This window comes from Hippocampus zosterae, chromosome 2 (genome assembly GCF_025434085.1).
Source record: "Hippocampus zosterae strain Florida chromosome 2, ASM2543408v3, whole genome shotgun sequence".
NCBI classification, from domain to species: domain Eukaryota; kingdom Metazoa; phylum Chordata; class Actinopteri; order Syngnathiformes; family Syngnathidae; genus Hippocampus; species Hippocampus zosterae.
Genome location: NC_067452.1, coordinates 22,541,998 through 22,564,380, shown reverse-complemented (window position 1 = coordinate 22,564,380; position 22,383 = coordinate 22,541,998). Strand labels below are relative to the sequence as shown.

Genomic DNA, 22,383 nt, shown 5'->3' with positions numbered 1-22,383 from the left:
GATTTTCAGCCAAACAAAGCGGCCCCTTTCATTTCGTTTAATTTAGCGCAGTTGAGGCTCATTTGTCTTTGACATTGCGTAAACAGAATTCAAATCGCTGGAGCAGTCTATGCAGAAGATCAAAGAAAACAAAGTATTTTTATAAACAGCGCACCACGCATGAATGATCACAGATCTCCACTGGGAAATGTGCATTTGGCTTCCACCGCTATCTTTTGCTTCCATCTGTGCCACAGCCCAGGGTGGTGTTTTAAATAATATAAGACAATGATTGTAATATGTTCATTGATTTTTTTTTTTTTGTTCACAAAGATTCAAAGGGGGTTGATGAAATACGCAGAGGTGGGCTCATCAGTCTGTCAGTCATCCTTCCATCATTTTTCAGGCCAGTCCAGTTCATCATCGTGAGTAACAACAAATCAGCGTCAAGAAGGTACTTATCATAACACATACACCCTCATGCAAAAAACAAACAAAAAAACTACCCGCGCGCGCACACACACAAATAGACACACACACACACAGTATGGGACAGTGTCATTGCAATATATGTGAAACCAAAAGGCATTGTTTTTTGTTTAAATTCTTTTTTAAATTCAAGTCTGCTTGTGCCCTGCCTGCATGCCATGTAGTCAATATATTCTTGATGCCAATTGGCTGTCACCGACAACGATGGATCAAATTCACCAAAATCCTGTTACCCCCACCTACGCCACAACTTAGACCTGCTTTTACCTCGTCCAAAGGTCATAATACTTAAACTTCTACTTTATGTCATTTTCTAGTTGATATCACCAAATTGTCAGGTGCAGAGGTCCAAAAAGGGGGTATGCACTACACATGCGCATAAGGGACAGAAAGGGTTCCAAAGTGATGGGAGGAAAATGATTTAAAATTGGAATTTTATGTATTTAAAAGCTGTTTGTTAACACGTAAAGATATGATCAACAGCCGAGGCACGTCACTGATTGGGCGCCCCTATGCTCCATGACTGTCACCTCTCACTCGTCCCCTGGCTCACATTCCGAGGCCCTCCAGTTCACGGCCCCTTGAGCATGTGCTGGAGTGCGCAGGTTTCCATTTGAGACCTCTAATGACAGGGAGCTAAAGATGGAGAGGCAAAAAAGAAGGCTCTCAGTGGCAGAAAATACAGGGGGGGGGGGGCAAAGAGGGGGAAGGAGTCGTGTGCATTTACATGTTGACGGGAGAAAAACCGCCGCAGCGCTGACGGCAGCGGAATTGCTGTCGACCGCAGGAGCCGACGGCAGACAACAAAGTCGACGCGGAACCGTTGCAACTGGCTTGACATAGAGTCAGTGGCCGTGGCCGTGGCTTGTGTCTATTAAGAGCCAGGACATTTGAAAGTTTTTCCGAGACAAAAATACCCTCAAATGCTTTCTGATAATATTTCAAATTACAGTGTATAATGGAGAGAGAGAGATTTAAAGAATTGAAATAAAGATGGATTTATTCATTGATATAGGATATTTTGCGCATGTGGGTGTTTTTATGCTGTTATGTTTTAATTGATGTTGTTGGGGTTTTTTTGTTGGTTTTTTTTTTTGAGGAAGCCGATCACCTGCTGTATGTACCGGTAACTTAAAATAAAAGTTTCTAATAAAAGCCTTATATACCTCAAAAGTAAGATGTTTACATACAAACATGAAAAACGGAAGAAAAAGCATTGGGGGCACCTGTTATGTTTCTCTACGTCCGGCAGACGGTAGGTTGTTGCCAACTCACGATAGAGACTTGAGAGTATTCTTTTCTACCAATAACTTAAACACTATAGTACCAGTAATTAAAATAGCAGTGTTATATTTAAATGGCACTTTTGTCATAGCGAAGTGTACATAATGCAGTTATTAAACCACATTAGTTGACATGAACATGAATAAGTGAATAAGAATGACTGGAAAATAATTTTGTTACCCCCTCACACCAAACAATGACAATACTGTACTACAACTACTTCTAATAATAATAATAATAATAATTATTATTATTATTATTATTATTATTACTATTGTTGCTTGGCAGTTAGAAGGCATTTTAAAAAAGAGCTCATCTGAAGTTAGTCTCTTAAAGTAAAAGTAAATTTCGGTATGAGGCTTTCCTCAACGTGTTCCGGGCCGGGAATTTTGTCAATTTGCATTTCATGCCATAGATCATGACCAGGGGTGTCGTGGGCGTGATACGCGGGGGTACCCACTTCTCCCGACGCCACATTCAATTTTTATTGAAATGTTTGTTGATCATTGTTCTAATGCGAGTTAGGCTTAATAACGGTGGCCTGTGATTATTTTGGAGGAGTAAAACATTAAATTTAACGTTAGTGCAACTGGTGTTGTAGCCTATGATTAATGTTCTGTATGTACAGGTATATATAGAACATCCCATAATTGCGTACACCCTCTTAAAAAATCCCCACTACACCACTGATCATGACATCAACAAGGGAATAAATCACGTATAAATTATTTTTCCTTTTGCATTTAATGTTTCCTGACCCCTGGCGGCCACGATGGGGTATAGACATTTCTGGAAAGTGCTCTGGGTGTCATTGTGTTCCAAATGGCAAGGCTTATTATGTTTACATACTTACTTATTTATATTTGTATATACACCCAATTTGACATGAAATTCTATTCTACCAGTGTGTGACACTACACTTTACAAATTTAGCAGCCCCATTTCCACTCTTAGGTGGCAAATCATGCAAAATAAATGAAATATAAATTAAATATAGTATAAACGTGTTATTCAATTTGAGCACACGTGTTCAACTGCATGGGTGAGTGTGTTCCCATGTATTCAGGCAGTAAAATACTTTTTCTCTTCCAACCGACTTAGCCACCTCCCACACACACACACACACACACACACACACACACACACACACACACACGCGCACACACGGCTCGCAAGCATGATATAGAGAGCTTTAAATATCTGAGGCACATGAATAACTCATAAGCTCTAAAGCCACGTTGCATGATCCCCCTCAGGTCGCTAGTGCTCTTTCATTCTTTTTAAACTACTTTATCCTGTCTGCAGGTGCATTTTATGTATTGACATTGTGCGCACATAGGCCTTTCCACATTCCTTTTAGAGTATTGATCACGCATCACATAATGGAGTGGTGATTGTATCGCATTAGCAGTCAACAGTTAATCTTCTGTAATTGTATCTCAAATGCTCATTGACTTCTATTCAATTCGCTCACTCTACATCACAAAGAGCATTACCGCACAATAATCGGAATAATGATAATACAGTGCACTCCGCTTAATAGAACACCGGTTAATAGAGTAATCCGCTTAATAGAGCAAAAGGCTCTGGAACGGATTTGCCTAATGCAATTTCCTATAAAGATACTCCGCTTAGTAGAACAGATCTCCGCTTAATAGAACAGGCCGTAAGCAATGAACACTGTAAACTAGTGGTTTTCGAAGTGTAGCTATCGCGATACTGTACCACTATCGCGAGAAAACGCGGTAGTTCTAGCCGTATACAGTAACAGGTAGCACGCGTCACTCCACACATAGACACACGCACGTCACAATGGCTTCAACTTCATTCAAGAGACGAGAGAGAGACGAAGTGTAGCTATCGCGATACTGTACCACTATCGCGAGAAAACGCGGTAGTTCTAGCCGTATACAGTAACAGGTAGCACACGTCACTCCACACATAGACACACGCACGTCACAATGGCTTCAACTTCATTCAAGAGACGAGGGCTATCACCTGCGGATAAGAAGGACATACTCAGACGATACGATGCATTGCCGGATTCTCAGAAGGTACGCCCGCGGTTTCCAGGACTTCCCTCTTATCCAGCGCATCGAGAGGGAAGTCAACCGCAAAATTACGGACTCCTGTTTCCAGACAAAAGTAACGAAATTTTTCTCGTGATTTGAGATGTTTGACTGAAGTTGATTAAAGTTGTTGTTTTGTTGTTTGATTAAAGATATGGACATCCACAGTCGAAATATCTCTTCTAACTCGTCAGCAGAGGTTTTTCTGCGTGCATAACTTGGTCGTCGACGTGTCTGAAGGTGTACCTAATAAAGTGTCTCCGGTTAATAGAAACTCCGCTTAGTAGAACAGAAGCGCTTCGGCCCAATGGTGTTCTATTAAGCGGAGTGCACTGTAATAAAAATAGCAATAATCGAATCCATGAATGGAACAGTCTGTCTTCAGACTACGGCACTCTGGAATGCACTATAGGTGTGGAAATTAAAGCAGCTCAATGTGGTAAATGTTTAAGTCTCGTATTTGGTAAAAGCTCAGCTAGTACAAAATTTATCTCTAACCTTGCTTCAGACCCTTCCATTTTTGGCCTGTTTTACTGACACTACTCCTCTATCTTCCCCATTCCTTCTCCTACTTCTGCTCAGAGAGATGGCGATGGGCGAACTGAGATTGTTGCTTCGGAGGAATCGGTATTGACTGATCCTGACAAGACCTCAGGAGGACCACGCAATTTGCATGGCTTCCTTTCACATAACTGACCGGCATGCTGTTGTAACTAACATTGTGAAGCACCAAATCACTCACTACATGTTTTTTACATCAGAAGACCCGAGCTAATTTTTCTAGAGGATTTTTTTATGCGTTGATTCAGAATCTACCGTTACTAGTTTTTCTCAACACCACATGAGATTGTAATACCAATAGTATATATTATGGTATACCTACAGTAATATTTTACAAGAAGGGTTCAGTTCAGCAACAGGTGGATTTTTTTTTCTTCTGAAACATCACAGCTATAAATTACAATGGATTGATAAAATCTGTATAATGCTATCTTTTATGGGTCAAACTAAAAAATAAGAAATTAAAATATCTCAAAAACATGATGTGTTAGGAAAAAAATGGTAAAGTATTTTTGTTTGGGTTTTGTTGTTGTTGTTTTTTTTCCAAACATATGCTGAGGCACACATTGATTAAAATTTACCGTTGACCAGTCTCATTCATAGCTAGGAGGATTTACAGTAAACTTGCAAATCCATTGTTGTGGTCAGCATGGGGAATTTGGCGTTGAAAAAGTGAGTACAGTACACATCACCCAAAGCACTACTACTGTACTACCACCACTAATTGCAAATTGTTTTTATTGTATATGGAGCTTTCCTAAACATGCAAAGATCAGGGAAAAAGATTAGGACATGCCCGGTGTTCCACTCGAACCGTGAGAGTGATCCAAATCTGGGTTAGGTCCCAACAAAGGCCAGCAGAGAGCAGCATCTCCCTTTACATTATTTGCGTGTTTCCCGACAAAACACCTTATAAATGATCACGATCGTTATCGTGACTCCCGTAGAGCTTGCTGATGAGCCAATGATTTGAATCAGGTCACGCAGGATACCGACAGGCCCGTTGCACTGTATCCCATGTTCGTCATTGTTTTTCATCTTTCTTGTGCAGAGTGTGCCTGTTAAGTCCTAATTACCCAATGGGGATAAATCAAGTTTTCTGAATCTGAATACCAACCATTTTTAATGCAGGTGCGAAGGTCAAATTGCAGATTTCATGGGCCTTTTATTTTGAAATACAACATCAGATCTTAATGAAAGTAGTCTAGTCAGGTTGGATACTGGTGTGGGCTTGTGTGCCCTCAATCTGTTTTTTTTCACCCTGTTCTTTGAAATGATATGAAATTCACAAATGAGTACTTTGTGCGCATGTTATAGCTATTTTGGGGGCACCACTTAATTTTCCCTCCCAAGTCATGTCTGGCTAACACAAATGATTTTTTTTATCTTATCAAAGATGAGATCAAGTGAGTCATTATGGCGGAGTGCGGCCAAGAGAGCATGAGGCAGCTTATGACAGATGTTCGGAAACAACCTTTTTTTTAATCTACCGAGTCTCCCGCCCGCTCGCTCTCTCTCTCTCTCTCTCTCTCTCTCCCTTTCTCTCTCTCTCTCTCTCTCTCTCTCTCTCTCGCTCTTCTTTCTCTCTCCCTGTTGACCTGCTGCACAGTTGTTGTTGTTTTTTTTTTTTTTTTTATGAGGGCGAAGACAAGCGGGGAATTGGCCAAATAAAAACGTCAGTATGTTATCGTTATATCACTATGACATCTGGCCCTGGTATGACCTCCACCTGCCCGCGGGGGGTGCAGTTGTGCCACTGGTGCAACAATGCAAGCTGTGGATGTGCGGGCTGGGACCAGTGTGCACTCAACATGCGTCCGGTTCGGCCCGGAGAGCCAGGAGAGCAGGACCTACGCTAGCAGGGTCGAGGAGTTGTAAAGGTCTCTGTGGAAATTGAGGTAAGGTGTGACTTTTGCATTCTTACACACAATGTGTGGAACAACTGTAACAAATTGTGTGTGAGTGGTTGCCATGTGTAATAAATACTCTTAACAGCAACTTGGGGGGGGGGGCGGGGGGGGGGGGGACTTCATAATTTTAGACACAACCAATTAACTAACTGCAAAATGATACACAACCAAAATGTAGTTTAATTGCAACGGGACTTTGACAGATAGCATCTGAGATTATTCTCATTTTTGTCATTTATTAGTAAATTTAAAATTAGAACATACTAATAGTATTTTAATAATTATATAGTCATATGTACTATCACTAACATTGGATTGTTGTTATGATGTGTGTTTCCCTTATTATTTCCTTTGGGTTCAATTTGAACACCAATTTAGCTGCCCCGATACAGCTCCTTTTCCTGTGGCATAATGAACCTCAAACTCTGCTTTGCAGATTAGACTTGAATGAAGTGTCACCATCTTGGCCTTTACTCAGCTCTTTTTGTGTATTTTATGCGGTAATTCGCAAATCATTTATCATTCCACCTTGGGGGAAGGGGGGCGGGGCAATGGAATCTCACTGGTTAATTACGTTTTGTACTCTTGTACATCATAAACAGATCTTTCCTGTCCCTGCAATAGGTACAAAAAGTTACATAGGAGCCCAAAAATTTAGTCGATATACAAAATAAAAATGTACAATAGTCTAGATCAGGGATGGGCAACTAAATGTATGACAATGATGTATGACGGAAGGGCTATATATGGGCAAAATTCATGCATGTACAATACATGCTCTAAATATATGCATCTCATTTTTGATAATACACTTTTCAATGCATGTATAGAAGATCCACTATCCTAACCCAACAATAAAATAAGCACATACAGCATTTTCCCAGTGCAAAGGGCTCCTTTGCATAACAAATACCTTTTAAAACAGTTGAACAAGAAACCCATTTTAAGGACTTGAACTCATTTTGTAAAAATATTTTTTCACAAAAATAAACTCACTCAAAATGTTAATTTTATTACGCTTGCCTAACAAATCAATACAAAGCAGAAAAAAAGATTAGCCCTGCTCACGTTGCGATATATGGCAGTATACCACCCGCTGTAATTGCAATTCATGGATTTTTTTCAATATTTTTTCTGATTTTGTACACACACACACGCACACACAATATGCACACAGTATACAGGTATATATATATATATATATATATATATATATATATATATATATATATATATATATAGTGAAATGCTAGTAATCAAGAGGCCTCTTAGAATGTGATTGCATGTTGCCCGGTGGCCACCATTCGCCCATCCCTAACTATTACTATACTGTATTCCTATTTCTGTACTCTTACTTTTCCGAAAGCTACAGTTTTTAGTAACATAAACACAGGGCTAATCAAGTTAATCCAGTTTGACTGTTTGGATCTTTTCCACTGCCAATAGGATACAGATACAATTTCCAATTAAAAAAAACAAACAAAAATCTAGTATGAACAGAAAACAAAAAATATTCTAACTTTCAAATTACTGATCACGAGTTACTGTGCCCTTCAGGTTGATTTAATTTTCTTCTGAGAGTGTTTCCCAATTGTACAAGTGAAAATGACAGCGTGACAAAAAACTAACCAAATAAAAATCCATTGTGTTCTAAGTGCTGTTACACAACTTGATTTGTTGCACTAAAAGTTAGAAAGCAGTAGCTGAAAAAGCGCATGCATGAAGAGTAAAAGGATGTTGTATTCAGTTCTATGTTCACATCTTTGTGTGCGCGTGCACGCGCGTGTGTGGGTGTTTGTGTATGGTTGGCTACTTTATATGATTGTGGGTCACCTGGGATTAGTGTAATAGTCAGTCCAGATGGCTATATTTTCCCTGTCTGGCATAAAAAGTGGACTTCTGGAAAATAATGTAACATTTCTGTAAATGAGACAGGCTTAATCTCCTTTGGAGGAGGTGGGGGTGGGGTTGTTTGCGGAAGTCGCTGTGTATTTTGTAGTTTGTGTACCGGGTCCAGAATGACAAATTTGTCTTGTGAGCAAATGCTCTCTTTCTGAGTCAGGACAAATGATCGCAATTATCATAGGTTTGTGCTGCAAAAGCAAGTGATATAACAACAAAGGTCACGCCCGCGGGTTTTACACTACATCGACATCATGATACACTATTATTCTAATATCATCCGCTTGCTCCACTTATGCATGTACCGTAGTGTTTTATCCATCCATCTCTTTTCTATATTGCTTATCCTCTGCGGGGTTATCGGGAGCCGGGGCTTATCTTAAGCTGAATTCAGGCAAAAGGAAAACTACACCGTCAATCATAGAGAACATATTGAGACAGGCAATCATTTACATTCACATTCACGTGGGGTAATGAAAACAATGCTGCCTGCACAGAAGTCGGGCCAGTTTATCGTTACACCATCAGTGACCCCCTTATTTCAACTGTTATACAGAAATGATTGGCAAAGGAGTAATGAGAGGATGATCTTATCAAAAACAGTTGCTGTTTTTTCAAATGTTTTTACAGGTTTTTCATTCATTAGGAAGGGATTTCATTTTGCTCAGGCTGTTGTTTCTGTTTCTGTGTGTGTGTGTCTGTGTACATGTGCGTGTGCGTGTGTGTTGGTGTGTGTTGGTGTGTGGGCGCGCATGTGTGAAAAGGCCAAAGACGGATTTTGGACCCAGCTGCTGTGCGCAGGAACTTGGCCTAGAGCCTGCTGACACACCCCTGTCAGCTTGCATCTTATAAATGCCTCGCGGGGACAACACATGTGGTCCACTCATGTGCACTGGGGAAAAACACAAAGTCACAGTGTTTAATCAGTGAAAGCCAACACATTTATTTCACGAATGGAAGTTATGGTGAAATTCTCTTTTAATTGTGGATATGGCTGTAAATGTGAACGACTCTAGGTGACAATTATGCCTTGGGAGTTCAATGTGGGCATGATGTTAGATGTAGAAAAAACAATCAAGATGTACTGACTAGGGGCTTCGCTATGTTCCTAAAAACACGCTGTCCTTTCCTAAATTTAAAAAGTAACTCCTTTTCATCTCTCCCTGACTTACACCATAAAGGTTAAAGAAAGGTACTATGAAGGTTAAGAGCTGCTTCGGACATTCAACTTTCCGGAGATTCTTCTACATGACCATCCATCCATCCATCATCTACCGCTTATCCGGGGCCGGGTCGCGGGGGCAACAGCTTTAGCAGTGAAGCCCAGACTTCCCTCTCCCTAGCTACTTCTTCCAGCTTTCCCCGGGGGATCCCGAGACGTTCCCAGGCCAGCTGGGTGACATAGTCTCTCCAGCGTGTCCTGGGTCTTCCTCGGGGTCTCCTCCCGGTGGGACATGCCCGGAACACCTCACCAGGGAGGCGCTCAGGAGGCATCCGAATCAGATGCCCAAGCCACCTCATCTGGCTCCTCTCGATGTGGAGGAGAAGCGGCTCGACTCTGAGCCCCTCCCGGATGACTGAGCTTCTCACCTTATCTCTAAGGGAGAGCCCGGACACCCTGCGGAGAAAACTCATTTCGGCCGCTTGTATCCGGGATCTCGTTCTTTCGGTCACGACCCATAGCTCGTGACCATAGATGAGGGTTGGGACGTAGATCGACCGGTAAATTGAGAGCTTCGCCTTTTGGCTCAGCTCCTTCTTCACCACGACAGACCGATACAACGTCCGCATCACAGCAGACGCTGCACCGATCCGCCTGTCGATCTCCCGCTCCCTCCTTCCCCCACTCGTGAACAAGACCCCAAGATACTTGAACTCCTCCACTTGGGGCAAGATCTCCTCCTCGACCCGGAGGGGGCACTCCACCCTTTTCCGACTGAGGACCATGGTTTCAGATTTGGAGGTGCTGATTTTCATCCCAACTGCTTCACACTCGGCTGCGAAACGCTCCAGTGAGAGTTGGAGAGCCCCGTTTGAAGGAGCCAACAGCACCACATCATCTGCAAAAAGCAGGGATGCAATACTGAGGCCCCCAAAACGGACCCCCTCAACGCTTCGGCTGCGCCTAGAAATTCTGTCCATAAAAGTTATGAACAGAATCGGCGACAAAGGGCAGCCTTGGCGGAGTCCTACCCCCACTGGGAACGATTCCGACTTACTGCCGGCAATGCGAACCAAACTCTGACATCGGTGGTATAGTGACCGAACAGCCCGTATCAGGGGATTCGGTACCCCATACCCACGAAGCACCCCCCACAGAACTCCCCGAGGGACACGGTCAAACGCCTTCTCCAAGTCCACAAAACACATGTAGACTGGTTGGGCGAATTCCCACATACCATCAAGGACCCTGCTAAGGGTGTAGAGCTGGTCCATGGCAGCTACATGACATTGTCTCTAAAACGAAAGTGCTGATTGACCGAAGAAGAGATCTGTGGATCTGCAATTGATTGCTATTCCTAACATTCATGGATTAAAAACTGCCGCATCTTCATTTTGGTGTCAGGACAACTCTAGTTTATCATGTTTGGGAATTGGGCAGAGTGTGGCGCACCTCGCTGGGTGTTCCAGCTGACAGAGGGTGATATATATATACTGTATATATATAGTGTGTGAGCGCAGAGGGTTGTTCGTCTATGTGTAACCTACAATTGGCTGGCAATCATTTCAAGGTGTACCCTGCCCACTGCCTGAAGACGGCTGGGATAGGCTCCAGCACGCACCGCGACCTTTGTGGATTAGTGCACAGAAGGAGCATCACAATGTCCATTGCATAAAAGCAACATATGCAACATTTTTTTTTCAATAAATGTTTTTATAAAGTACAATACAATGGTATTTTTCTTGTTCAAACACAATACAAATTATTTGGTTCTTTTTTGAGGAGGCTTGAATCGATTGTCATTTCCGATCATTTCTCTGAGGAAAGATGACTAGGACTAAGATACATTCGAGTCTTTGTAGATACAAACATTGTCATGGAATTAATTACATTCGTATCACAAGGCACCTCTGCATTTGACTGCTTCCAATATGTATTGTTTGCTCAAAAGAACCACATTATACCAACCAACAAATGGTGCATGTCCTGGTGAACCCACACTGTGAAAAACCTTTAAACCTGTTTATTTTCCAAATACACTGCACATACCTCAAATTATGAACCACGTTTTTAGCACGGGGGTGTGCCTGTGTTTATGTATGTGTGTGGGGGCTACTTTTTGTATTCGTCTGCCTATCTATGATGGCTAGCTGGCATCTGGGTTGATCTGACAAAAGTGATCCCTCGGCTTATGGCACTGTGCTGCCCAGCCTGCATTAATCCCAAAAATCTTGTCCAAAAATATCACCTCTACCAATGAATGCCCTCACACAACCAAAGACACGCTGCCACCAAATCATAACAGAGTGGACAATGCACAAGGTCAAGTACACAACAGAGGTTCTTTTGACATTATTATTGATAATGTTACCTCGACATGCACTGAAGACAATGTGCATGTGTCAAAGACCAATATTTACTATGTTCATATTCCTGTAAAATGCAACCACAAAATGAGTTTCTTGAGCAATTTATTTTTACAATTAAATTAACAGGTCAAATCTCGACCAAGCGCATACACACTTGACTAACTGTAAGAACTACAGCAATGGGTCACAAGTTGAAATATTTGGCCGTATTAAATGCGCTGCGATAGAAGAGTTGGTTTGACATTAAACTAGATCTGGCTGAACATCTGTTCATGTTTTACACACATCTGGTGAAGTCGCAGGGGTGAAAATGTGTTTCTCAGAGCAGCACGCCATACCATACCCAGTATTCCACTTTAGTTGCACTCCTCATTTTTTATTTCCTTTATCATCACATATGGCGCATGCTATTATCTTGTGACTTTTTCCCTCAATGTTGTGTATTATTAGAATGGCAAGAATAGACAGAGCGCCAGGTGTTCACATGGGCCCCATGTGACACCTCTGTTTTAAGCTGTCCTGCCACAAGTTCAAGGTCATGCTGTTTCTTTGGAATGAAATTGGACTCCCAGCTGCAATGTACTATTGTTTGGTGAAAAATGTAACTATTATTTTTGTCAATTGTGTCAGTGTTCTTAATTTTCCTTTCTTGTGATTCACAAACCCTGGCAACTCATAAATGAATTTTACGAATTATCATTTGAGTCATTGATCGGTGACATTTTTTTTTTGTCCTTTAAGGCAAATTACAAAAATAAACATACAAGCAGAGGAATGATTAGATCATGACAGTGGGAAGCAGATAAAGACTCATCGATTAAACACTGTTGACAAGGAGCTTTTACAAAGCACAGTCGCCTTGCTTACTTGCCAATGTGTTTTACAGCGTGTGGACAACATGGTATGCCAATGGGATTTCTGCATCCTGGAATCTGACATTTGATCATTCATAAGCTCTGCCGTTGCCAAGAAGAGCCCTGCTTTCTAATGATGGAAGACTGTTCGGACAGTACAGGGCAGAGCGATGGAGAGTCTGCTTCATCCATCACAAGACTGCATAGATCTTGAAGTAGACTAAAATATGGGGACGTAATGAATGAATGAATTATGAAATAAGTTGAAAATAAAGGATGGAAGACACGGGGTGTGAGGATGTATAATTTCATCTCCTCTTGTCATGATCCATGTACTAATAGGTTTGGTGTTACTTTCTGAATTATGAATCATAAATCAAATTGAAAAAAATTTTACATTTGATCAGCATGAGAATACATTTTATGGTGGCTCTTAATTCCCATCCACCTCGGCCTTGCTGGAAATTGAGCTGGTTTGCGCGAATAATTAGGGCGATTCCATGCACTATAATTAGCAGTGTTCACATGAGACAGTATGGCGTCTGTGCCGTTGCCTTCTGCAAAAGGTCACTGTAGCCACAGAAGAACAGAACGGTTTGAAAATGTACGGTTGCAGGGCAGACCCTATTTCACAACTGATATGTTTGTGGACAGATGCTAAATGTTGACGACTGATATGAGTAGAAATTGGAAAAGCAACATTTATCGAATTATTGAGTGCTCCAAAACAGTCACGGTCTACATGGCCTGTTGATGCAGGAGATCGGGTGAACATAAAATGCATAGAAACATTTAAAAGGTCTCCACTTGAGGATGATGAAAAGATGGCCGCTGTGAATTGATACCTGGCTTCCAACCCTGAGTGGGTGACCCCACTTCATCCACGATTGTGTGCCCTGGTCGAAGGCGCTATTAAAATATTTTAAGATGATAATGATACTCAGTTGTTCAATTTGTTGACTTCTTCAATAATTCAGAGGTATTGTCCCATCTCTCCATCCATCCATTATCCGAACTGCTTATCGCAGGGCGTGCTGGAGCCTATCCAGGCCGTCTTCGGGCAGTAGGCGGGGTACACCCTGAACTGATTGCCAGCCAATCGCAGGGCACACATAGACAAACAACCATTCACGCTCACACTCACATCAAGGGACAATTCGGAGTGCCCAATCAACCTGCCATGCATGTTTTTGGAATGTGGGAGGAAAACCGGAGAAAATCCACACAGGCATGAGGAGAACATGCAAACTCCACCCAGGGAGGCCGGAGCTGAGATTGAACCCGGTACCTCTGCACTGTGAGGTCGACGCGCTGACCACTGGACCACCGGGCCACCCTGCTCCCACCCTGTTGTCATATTTCTTAATGAATACTATGGCATTCACCACAACTTGTAGCGCTTAGAATTCATCTGCCTGTACCTTGATCAAATCTACCAAATTCATGTTCCACCACATGGGTGACAACATAGACATGCTTTTGGATAGTCAAAAACCTATTCGACTTTTGGTCACTAAGTTACCGGGTGCAAGCCGGGTATGCAATTAAAATATGCCAGAACGCCTATCAAGGTATAGTGAGGTCTACCAAAATCATAAACACTCTAAACTAGACTTGTGACAACACAAAAATGAAGATGCGCCCATTTTTACAACGAGCGCTACTTTGTGTCACCAAATTGTCAGGGGCGCTGGTGGCGCACCAGATCCATCCGCCGGAACACCCGGCAAGGCGCAAGGCGGTCTGCCAAATTCCCAAATGTGATAAACTCGACTTGCCCCTGGCATGAAAATGAAGATGCACCCGTTCATGGACGCCTCACTATGAAAATAGGGCACTGTGGTATGTGTATGGGCGTAAATGTTTATTTCTTTTTTTGATTTGATGACAATCAATCTGTTAATCAAAGATACAACACCACACACACACAGACTGTCACAGCACCACTTTCATCCTCCTAAAAAGTATGGATTTAGGGGTCATGATGCAGTTTGAATGATTCTCCTGTTGTAAAAGGAAGCAAGACCCTTACCCATAAAGCGCTTATATATGCACAGATTCATTTGACAATCTGGCTAAAATATGTCGATTGCCTCTTGACTATTTCCTCCTGATGCTCCATTTCTCCAACATTTCAAAACGCTTCATTTTAGCTCAACAAAAGATCTGAGTGCATGGTGTTTGTTCACTGTTAAAATGACTCATCATACTATGAATAAAGAAAAAAAAAGAGCATTGAAGTCTTGTCTTTTTTCCTCCTCTCTTTGCATGTGTATCTTTTGTCTCCAACACATTTTGCCTCTCTGAGGGTTTTCAAAGACTTATGTTACCATTTCTATGTCAAACTGACGATTTGTTTTGTCTCTCATATTTGCAGGTGTGGAAGAGAAAAAAAGATGACTTGTCTGACTGCCTATCAGTTGCTATCTACTGACTGAGCCACTCGTCTAGCTGTGTTGGGTTATTTTATCCTCTTGGCCTGTTTTGGCTGAACTGGAGCCACCATGGACATGGCCCTGGTAGACTTTGGGAGCTCAGATGAGCTTGGCGCGGGCCTCGAGGATGAGGACGCTTATGCGGATGAGACCACAGCTCTTACTGTGGACATACCGGACATGCCAAGTGGCAACGACCGACTACGAGCCCCACACTTTGCCACCTACACACCATGCCGCACCAGTCCCGTTCCCTCGTGCACGTGGGAATCCTCATCTTCAACACCACTTCCATTTATACACACGTTGGAAGTACCTCATACCCCAATGCTAACTCCAAGCATGGAGGGCCGAAGTAGTCGCTCCAGTATGACCTCCAACTGGAAGGTGCTTCTCAGCAGTGAAGGCATGAAGGAAAGTGAAGCAATCTTTAGCCAACTTGCTAAAGAGTGTTGCGAGGACCTTTTTGTCGATAAAAGGGGGCTGGACGATGGAGACCAAAAAGTCATTCTTAACATCGCCGGGCTTCACTTCGAGACTCAGCTCAAAACATTAGACCAGTTCCCAGATACACTGCTAGGAAACCCTCAGAAGAGGATGGGCTACTTTGATCCGATGAGGAACGAATACTTCTTTGATCGTAACCGGCCCAGCTTTGACGGGATTTTGTATTACTACCAGTCTGGGGGCAAGGTCAGACGTCCAGCAAACGTTCCTCTGGATGTGTTTGCTGATGAAATAATGTTTTACGGGCTTGGAAATGAAGCCATGGAGCAGTTTCGAGATGAAGAAGGATTCCTTCGGGATGTTGAGATACCGCTGCCTAATAATGATGTCTCGAGACAATTCTGGCTGCTGCTAGAGTACCCGGAGAGCTCCAACGCGGCTCGATGTGTTGCGCTAGTGTCCGTGCTTGTTATTGTCATTTCCATCATTATTTTCTGCATGGAAACGCTGCCGGAATTCAGAGATGAGAGCGACATTGTTGCGCCCACCGCCACGAAGCCCGTCAACCTCTCTGGAGTTTACAGCACTGTGGCTCCGCCTGGTGTAATGCCCACAGTTTTCTCTGATCCCTTCTTCATGATTGAAACCGCCTGCATTGCCTGGTTCTTCTTTGAGCTTTGTATCAGATTTTTGGTCTGCCCGAGCAAAAGAGAGTTTTTCCACAATCTTATGAACATGATCGACATTATATCCATCATTCCCTATTTTGTCACTGTGGTGACCGAACTGGTCACAAAGCCTGAAGAGAGCTCCGGGCAGAATATGTCTTTGGCCATCCTTCGCATTATACGTCTGGTCAGGGTGTTTCGTATATTTAAACTGTCACGTCACTCCAAAGGGCTGCAAATCCTGGGACAGACCCTCAAGGCCAGTATGCGAGAACTGGGCCTACTCATCTTCTTCCTGTTTATTGGAGTTATCCTTTTCTCCAGCGCTATCTACTTTGCTGAGGTAGATGAGCCGAACACACAGTTTGTCAGCATACCGGATGGCTTCTGGTGGGCGGTGGTGACCATGACTACTGTAGGCTACGGGGACATGTGTCCCATCACCCTCGGGGGCAAAATGGTCGGGACATTGTGCGCCATTGCAGGTGTACTGACCATTGCGCTACCTGTTCCTGTCATTGTTTCCAATTTCAACTACTTCTATCACAGAGAAAATGAAGCAGAGGACAAGCTGTCCTTGACAGATGCTGTTGAGCAAGCGATAATGGCGGACATGGGGGTGAAACAAAGGAGCAGCTCGTCGCTAAATAAGGCCAATGGCATCTGACAGAGGGACATGACTAAGAATCTGCATTTGGTTAGAAATATCTGAAATTTGTCAACATATTTTCACATGAAAAGTGTATAAAAAGTCATGAAAAATAGAAATGAAATCATGATTAGACTAAAGGCCTTGCAAGTAGCCCATGTTTCAGAATGAACTGAAGTCTCTTGCTTATTCTTTCTGGTAGATTATTTAGCAAGTTACGTTACGTATACATTGGAGTTTTCCCACAGCGAACCGATTTTGTAGAGCTAGCTTTCTTGAGTCCTCATGTTTGGAAACCATCGTTGTTTTACTTTATTTAGGTCTGATGTTTTATTGTCTACCTTCACTAGGGCAAGCCTTGTACTGAACTACTAATGGTGTTTCTATGCGACTACATTGTCTTGTGGGTGATACAAACATGGGCCATGGGCGCCTAATGTCTGTAAAGATTGGCCAAAAAAGATACATCACGCTTTCGGATTAAATCTGGAATTCATGTTCATGCCAGAATCTCCATTGTCCCAAAATAACCACAGTGTCGCATTTTTCCTCGCACTATTGTGCAACAACAATAGCTCTTGCAAAGTAATGCAGTGATTTTCATCGTTTTTTAAAAACTGTTTTCTAAATGAAATCTTTTTTCACATTTATGACAATATTATATTGATCGTGAAATGTTGTTTAATTGTACTTGTTCATAAAGGTATACATTATTTCTAGCAATTGAAATGATGATAAATACAGACTAGTTTCAATACCATGTACACAAGTAATAATTTAAAAAAAAAACAATAAACTGAGTACTGTATCATCATTTATAGTTGAAGCATTGCTTTAGTTTCTGCCTTGAATAAATTGGTCTTACCTTCAGCGTTATTACCATGTATACATTTGCAATTTCCATGATATTAATCTGTTTCAGTGAGAGATGTAACCTCATTCATCCATCCACCCATTTTCTTTCTTGTATCATTTTCAGGGTCAATGGTGGGCTGGAGCCTAGAAGTGACATGTCAAGGTGTGGATGACTGTTGATCAACTCATTGACTGTTTGACCCCAACCCAGTCCCTCAAGTAAATCCCGACATATTCATAGTTTTGCATTCACAAATTTGTCTATTCCCAGAGTTTTAGAGGGAAACGTATCACCTGCTATTCCTTGAAAAAAAAAGGTACCCTCCTTCCTGTTTTTTGTGCTTAGGACAAAGCATGCCTGATATACAAATATGACTTTGGTGCCATCTGTTAGCAATCTGGTGACTATATTGAACTGAGATAAGGAATTTTTTATTTAAGGCCATAGCCTTTTCGAGGAGGGGGAAAATGCTTTGCTACCATTTTGAGACCAATATGGTAAGCCTGAATCCAGTGAAAATACCATTAAAATGATATCAAGAATATGTTCCATATTTTTTAAAGGCATTTTCTTTCAAGGAAATTTTATTTTTATGTTTGTGCAGGGGCAGTAAAATATAAATCAGATTACAAAACATAATTCCCCTCGTTCACCACCACTCCGGAAGCAGCTAAGGGCGAGTTTAAATTAGTTTAAATCAGTTTATCTGTACCTGCAGGATTTCAGAATATTGGTTAATTTTCAAGGTAGTGAAGACAGCATTACCAAATATGTTTGGTCAATAAAAAAATGAACAGTAACAGTGAGACAACAGAAGTGTGCATTGTGACTTGAAGAAAAAAAAATCACACAGCAGTAGCAGTTCCACTGGCTCCTTGTGAGACATATTCATAACACAACGGCATGGAGCCAGGGAAAGTAAGATGGATAGCAAAAAGGCTGACTTTCAAAGTACTGGGTCATAGTACCATTTTTCTATTTTCCATATTTAATGTGCGTAAATCATGGTCCATTTCAGAAACCCAGTGTTGAAATTGTCATCTTAAAATGTTGGCCGGGCTTGATGCCCAGAAATACACGAGCCATTGAGGAAAATCAACATATGACACACACACTGCTCCAGTGTGTATTTTTTGTGGCATTAATTCACCTCACTGAAATGAGCTTAGTGTATTTGCCTAACTGTTGAGTCGGGCTGGTTTTGAAATGGATTACCTGCATCGTGAAAGCAATGACTTTTGTGAATTTAAAAACAAAAACAAAAAAAGACAGTTCCCTACTTTGATCAGTCTGTCTCTGTCTCTCTCTCTCTCTCTCTCTGTCTCTCTCTCTCTCTCTCTCTCTATATATATATATATATCTCATCTCATCTCATCTTCCGAGCCGCTTGATCCTCACTAGGGTCGCGGGGGGTGCTGGAGCCTATCCCAGCCGTCTTCGGGCAGTAGGCGGGGGACACCCTGAATCGGTTGCCAGCCAATCGCAGGGCACACAGAAACGAACAACCATTCGCACTCACACTGACAACTAGGGACAATTTTAGAGTGTTCAATCAGCCTGCCACGCATGTTTTTTTGGAATGTGGGAGGAAACCGGAGCACCCGGAGAAAACCCACGCAGGGTTATATATATACACGCACGTATATATATATATACGTATATAAAAAATTATGTTATATATATTATATAATATAATATATACATATTCATTAGAATGTAAATGGTGCTCCCCAGTAAAATCTGACATCTGTTTCACTGATTGCGTGAACAGGATTAATGAGAATTATCCCCTGTTGGACCTCACAGATTACCCAACTTCAAGATGGATAAACAAACAGTCAGGGTAGGTCACATGCATTCGGAGACTCCCAAGGCAACACATTTTAGACCACATTTTCCTCATTTTTGTTCTGGATCTACTCAGCTCTAAGGTCTTTCTTATTTATGAATTCCACAGTCACATCCCTCTATTTTGGTGCATTGAATATCATGATATTGCTGTGGGGTGGGGGGTGGGGTGGGGGGTCGAGATATTGGATTCTCAGTAATTACTGCTTTATTTGTTCGGTCATATGCAACACCCAGTAATTCCCTCGACGGCACCAGGTCACTTCGTTCAGAATGAACGTCACCAAAGTCACTTGATCAAGAGAGAATGTAGAAATGAGGTTGACAATTTGGGGCTCATCCAAATTGTCTATCACATTAAAACCACCAAGATAGCCATAAATATCATCACATGCAAACAAGCACTTTAATGTGCAGTATTGCCCATCTCCTGCCATACATGAAGGGTTAATGTCATAAGTAAAGCTTTATGCATCACAGAGCACATAAGATGGCTTTAATGCTTCCACCCTCCCTCTCAAGTGTAATCAGAGTGTAAAATACTCACAAACACAAGCTTGCATGTATGAGAGCAGAATTACAATTTCCAGTGAAGAGCAAGATTTTAGGGTTTTTTTCACTGGAAACCCCCCCCCCCCCCCAAAAAAAATCTTAATGTTCCAGGCCCAAATTATTGTAGTATCGTATGTTGAAAAGATATTCACTGTATTAAGTTTTGATATATCCTTGCATTCAGTCTAATCACTATGAATTGATGAATTTGATATTCTGACATCATGCTCTTATTTAATTATTAATGTTTCGGCTCTAACATGTCAGTAATGATGCATGCTACTTTACTGAAATGAATGTGCACTCTATTATAATTACAGATGAAAGAAAATGAATTCCTGACACCTTTCATTTCTTTCTGAATCAATGGCTTGTTCATGGTTTTGCTGTCTCATATTAGTGAAGAGTGTGGGGTCCGTGAAGTCCAAGCAAAGTGCTAGCAAATGTCGTTCCTTATCACTTGTCGACAATCTTCTTTTGTGATTAATGAGAATATTTCAGATGTTCAATCGATTTTGTGACTTACACACTTGGACAAAGCCCTTGCTAGACTGTAAAAAAAACATTTTGGAGTGTGGGAACTATAACCTGTGTAAATCATGTAAAATTTGGCTGATTATCGTCAATAAAAGAATTCTAAAATAAAGGATTAATTACACCAATACCTATTTTATATCAGTAAGTGTCACCCAGAAAAAAATGTAACACCCAGTCTACCTACATTTACATCATTTTTTTAAAGAAGCTGCCCAATAAATGCAGGGTAACAATCTACAAACACTTTGATTGGATAAATTGCAATCATAAAGGTGGGTTGAAGAAGACTGAAGAGTACCTTCCATAAAGTGAATCAGGTTTCAACCACATCTTTGGACTTCAGCTCTGCATTCATCATCATCATCCTGGAACTCCTCACCTCCAAGCTTCTCTAGCTCAGTGTGTGTCTCCTATGATCTGTCAGTGGCTCCTCAGCTTCCTGTGAAGAAGGACACAACAGATGAAGTTGGAAAGGACATCATCATCATACCCCATCAGCACTGCCCCCCCAACCCCCTCAAGGATGCATCCTTCTTTCCGCTGCTCTTCTCCTTCGACACGAACAATAGCACCTCAACGCACCCAGCCGTCAAGCTCAAAGTTTGCAGACGACGCCACAGTCATCGGCCTCATCAAAGATGGCGACGAGTCTGCGTACCGATATTAAGTGGAGCAGCTGGCGCTCTGGTGCAGCCAATACAATATGGAGCTGAAGACGCTCAGTACTGTAGAGATGATCGTGGACTTCAGGAAACATCCTTCGCCATAGCTGCCTGCCCCTCACATTGTCCAACTTTCCTGTGTCAATCGTCGAGACTCCATTCTGAAAATGGCCCAGCAGAGGATGTAGTCCTGAGGCTGCCACTAAAGGACAAAATCGAACTGCAACCGACAGTTAGACCCGTAGAAAAAAAGAAAAAAAATCATTGCTGCCGCCCTACACACTCTCGAGGACTTGCACACCACAAAAACCAAGATTGGCACAGAATATCCTACTGGACCCCCACACCTTGCCCACCACCTTTTCTAGCTACTCCCCTCAGGTACGTGCTATCGAACAGTAGGCACCAATATCAGCAGACAGCTTCTTCCATCTCGCAATTAACCCCTAAATTGTGACTCAAATCTATTGTAGTCTCACACCCCTATGGTCCCGTATTAATGCATTGATCATTGTAGCTCCAGCTCCCTACATACTTGAACAATTGTCATTGATCAAAAGTCTACAGCACCAGACACTTGAAAGCGTTCAAGGACATTTTGTATAATTGCACACCATAAGTTGCACATTTCTCCATTGTGAGACAAATACAGGTTTTCCTAGCTTATCTTAATTATCGGTAATTAATGGTCATTTTAAAAAGTGGTGCAACGATTAACTGCACCAACCTACATTGTGTCGTATTGCACCACTGATCACTTTATCGCTTCTCAATGACTCTGCACATTGTCGCACAAGCCGTCATTGGACAGTACTACTGCACAATGGTACCCTTACATTGCGGAACGTCTTTCGCAACTTATGTCATGTCTTTGTTAGCTCATACGACCGGAGACAAATTACTTGTGTTTTACATACTTGGCCAAGAAAGATGATTCTGATTGGCTACATTTTTATATATCGGCCTCAGGTAATAGAGTGGTCAGCTCTCAACCCGAAGGTTGCGGGGTTCGAATCTCAGGCCCTGTGAACACATCACAATGCAGATCTCCCCCCCCCCCCCCCCCCGTTTCTGCTAGGAATGAGAGATACAACAGTCAAAATGTGTGATGGCAGGGTTAGCCAAAGTGTGGTTTCTGATGATTGTTTGG

At 42.0% G+C, this 22,383-nt stretch overlaps 2 protein-coding genes across 4 annotated transcripts in view; both read left to right on the top strand.

Annotated features, from left to right (window-relative positions):
* The window catches only part of kcna2b (potassium voltage-gated channel, shaker-related subfamily, member 2b), a 167,271-nt gene that overhangs the window by 12,429 nt on the left and 132,459 nt on the right, over positions 1–22,383 (top strand). The window lies entirely within an intron of this gene.
* kcna10a (potassium voltage-gated channel, shaker-related subfamily, member 10a) lies at positions 5,956–18,862 on the top strand. 3 transcript variants are annotated; one of them, XR_007961291.1, is made up of 4 exons: positions 5,956–6,280; positions 14,957–16,826; positions 17,758–17,852; positions 18,075–18,862. XR_007961291.1 is itself a non-coding variant. In XM_052057222.1 (3 exons), the coding sequence occupies exon 2, from the start codon at positions 15,084–15,086 to the stop codon at positions 16,794–16,796; it is 1,713 nt and encodes a 570-aa protein (XP_051913182.1). In that variant the 5' UTR covers positions 5,956–6,280; positions 14,957–15,083; the 3' UTR covers positions 16,797–16,826; positions 17,758–18,862. The 3 variants fall into 3 exon arrangements, 2 of the variants coding, with proteins under 2 accessions (XP_051913182.1, XP_051913181.1); XM_052057222.1 differs by having other exon boundaries at positions 17,758–18,862; XM_052057221.1 differs by lacking the exons at positions 17,758–17,852; positions 18,075–18,862 and having other exon boundaries at positions 14,957–17,338.

Coding starts and splice junctions, on each gene's coding strand:
- kcna10a (XM_052057222.1), top strand. CDS start 15,084: ATGGACATGGCCCTGGTAGACTTTGGGAGCTCAGATGAGCTTGGCGCG.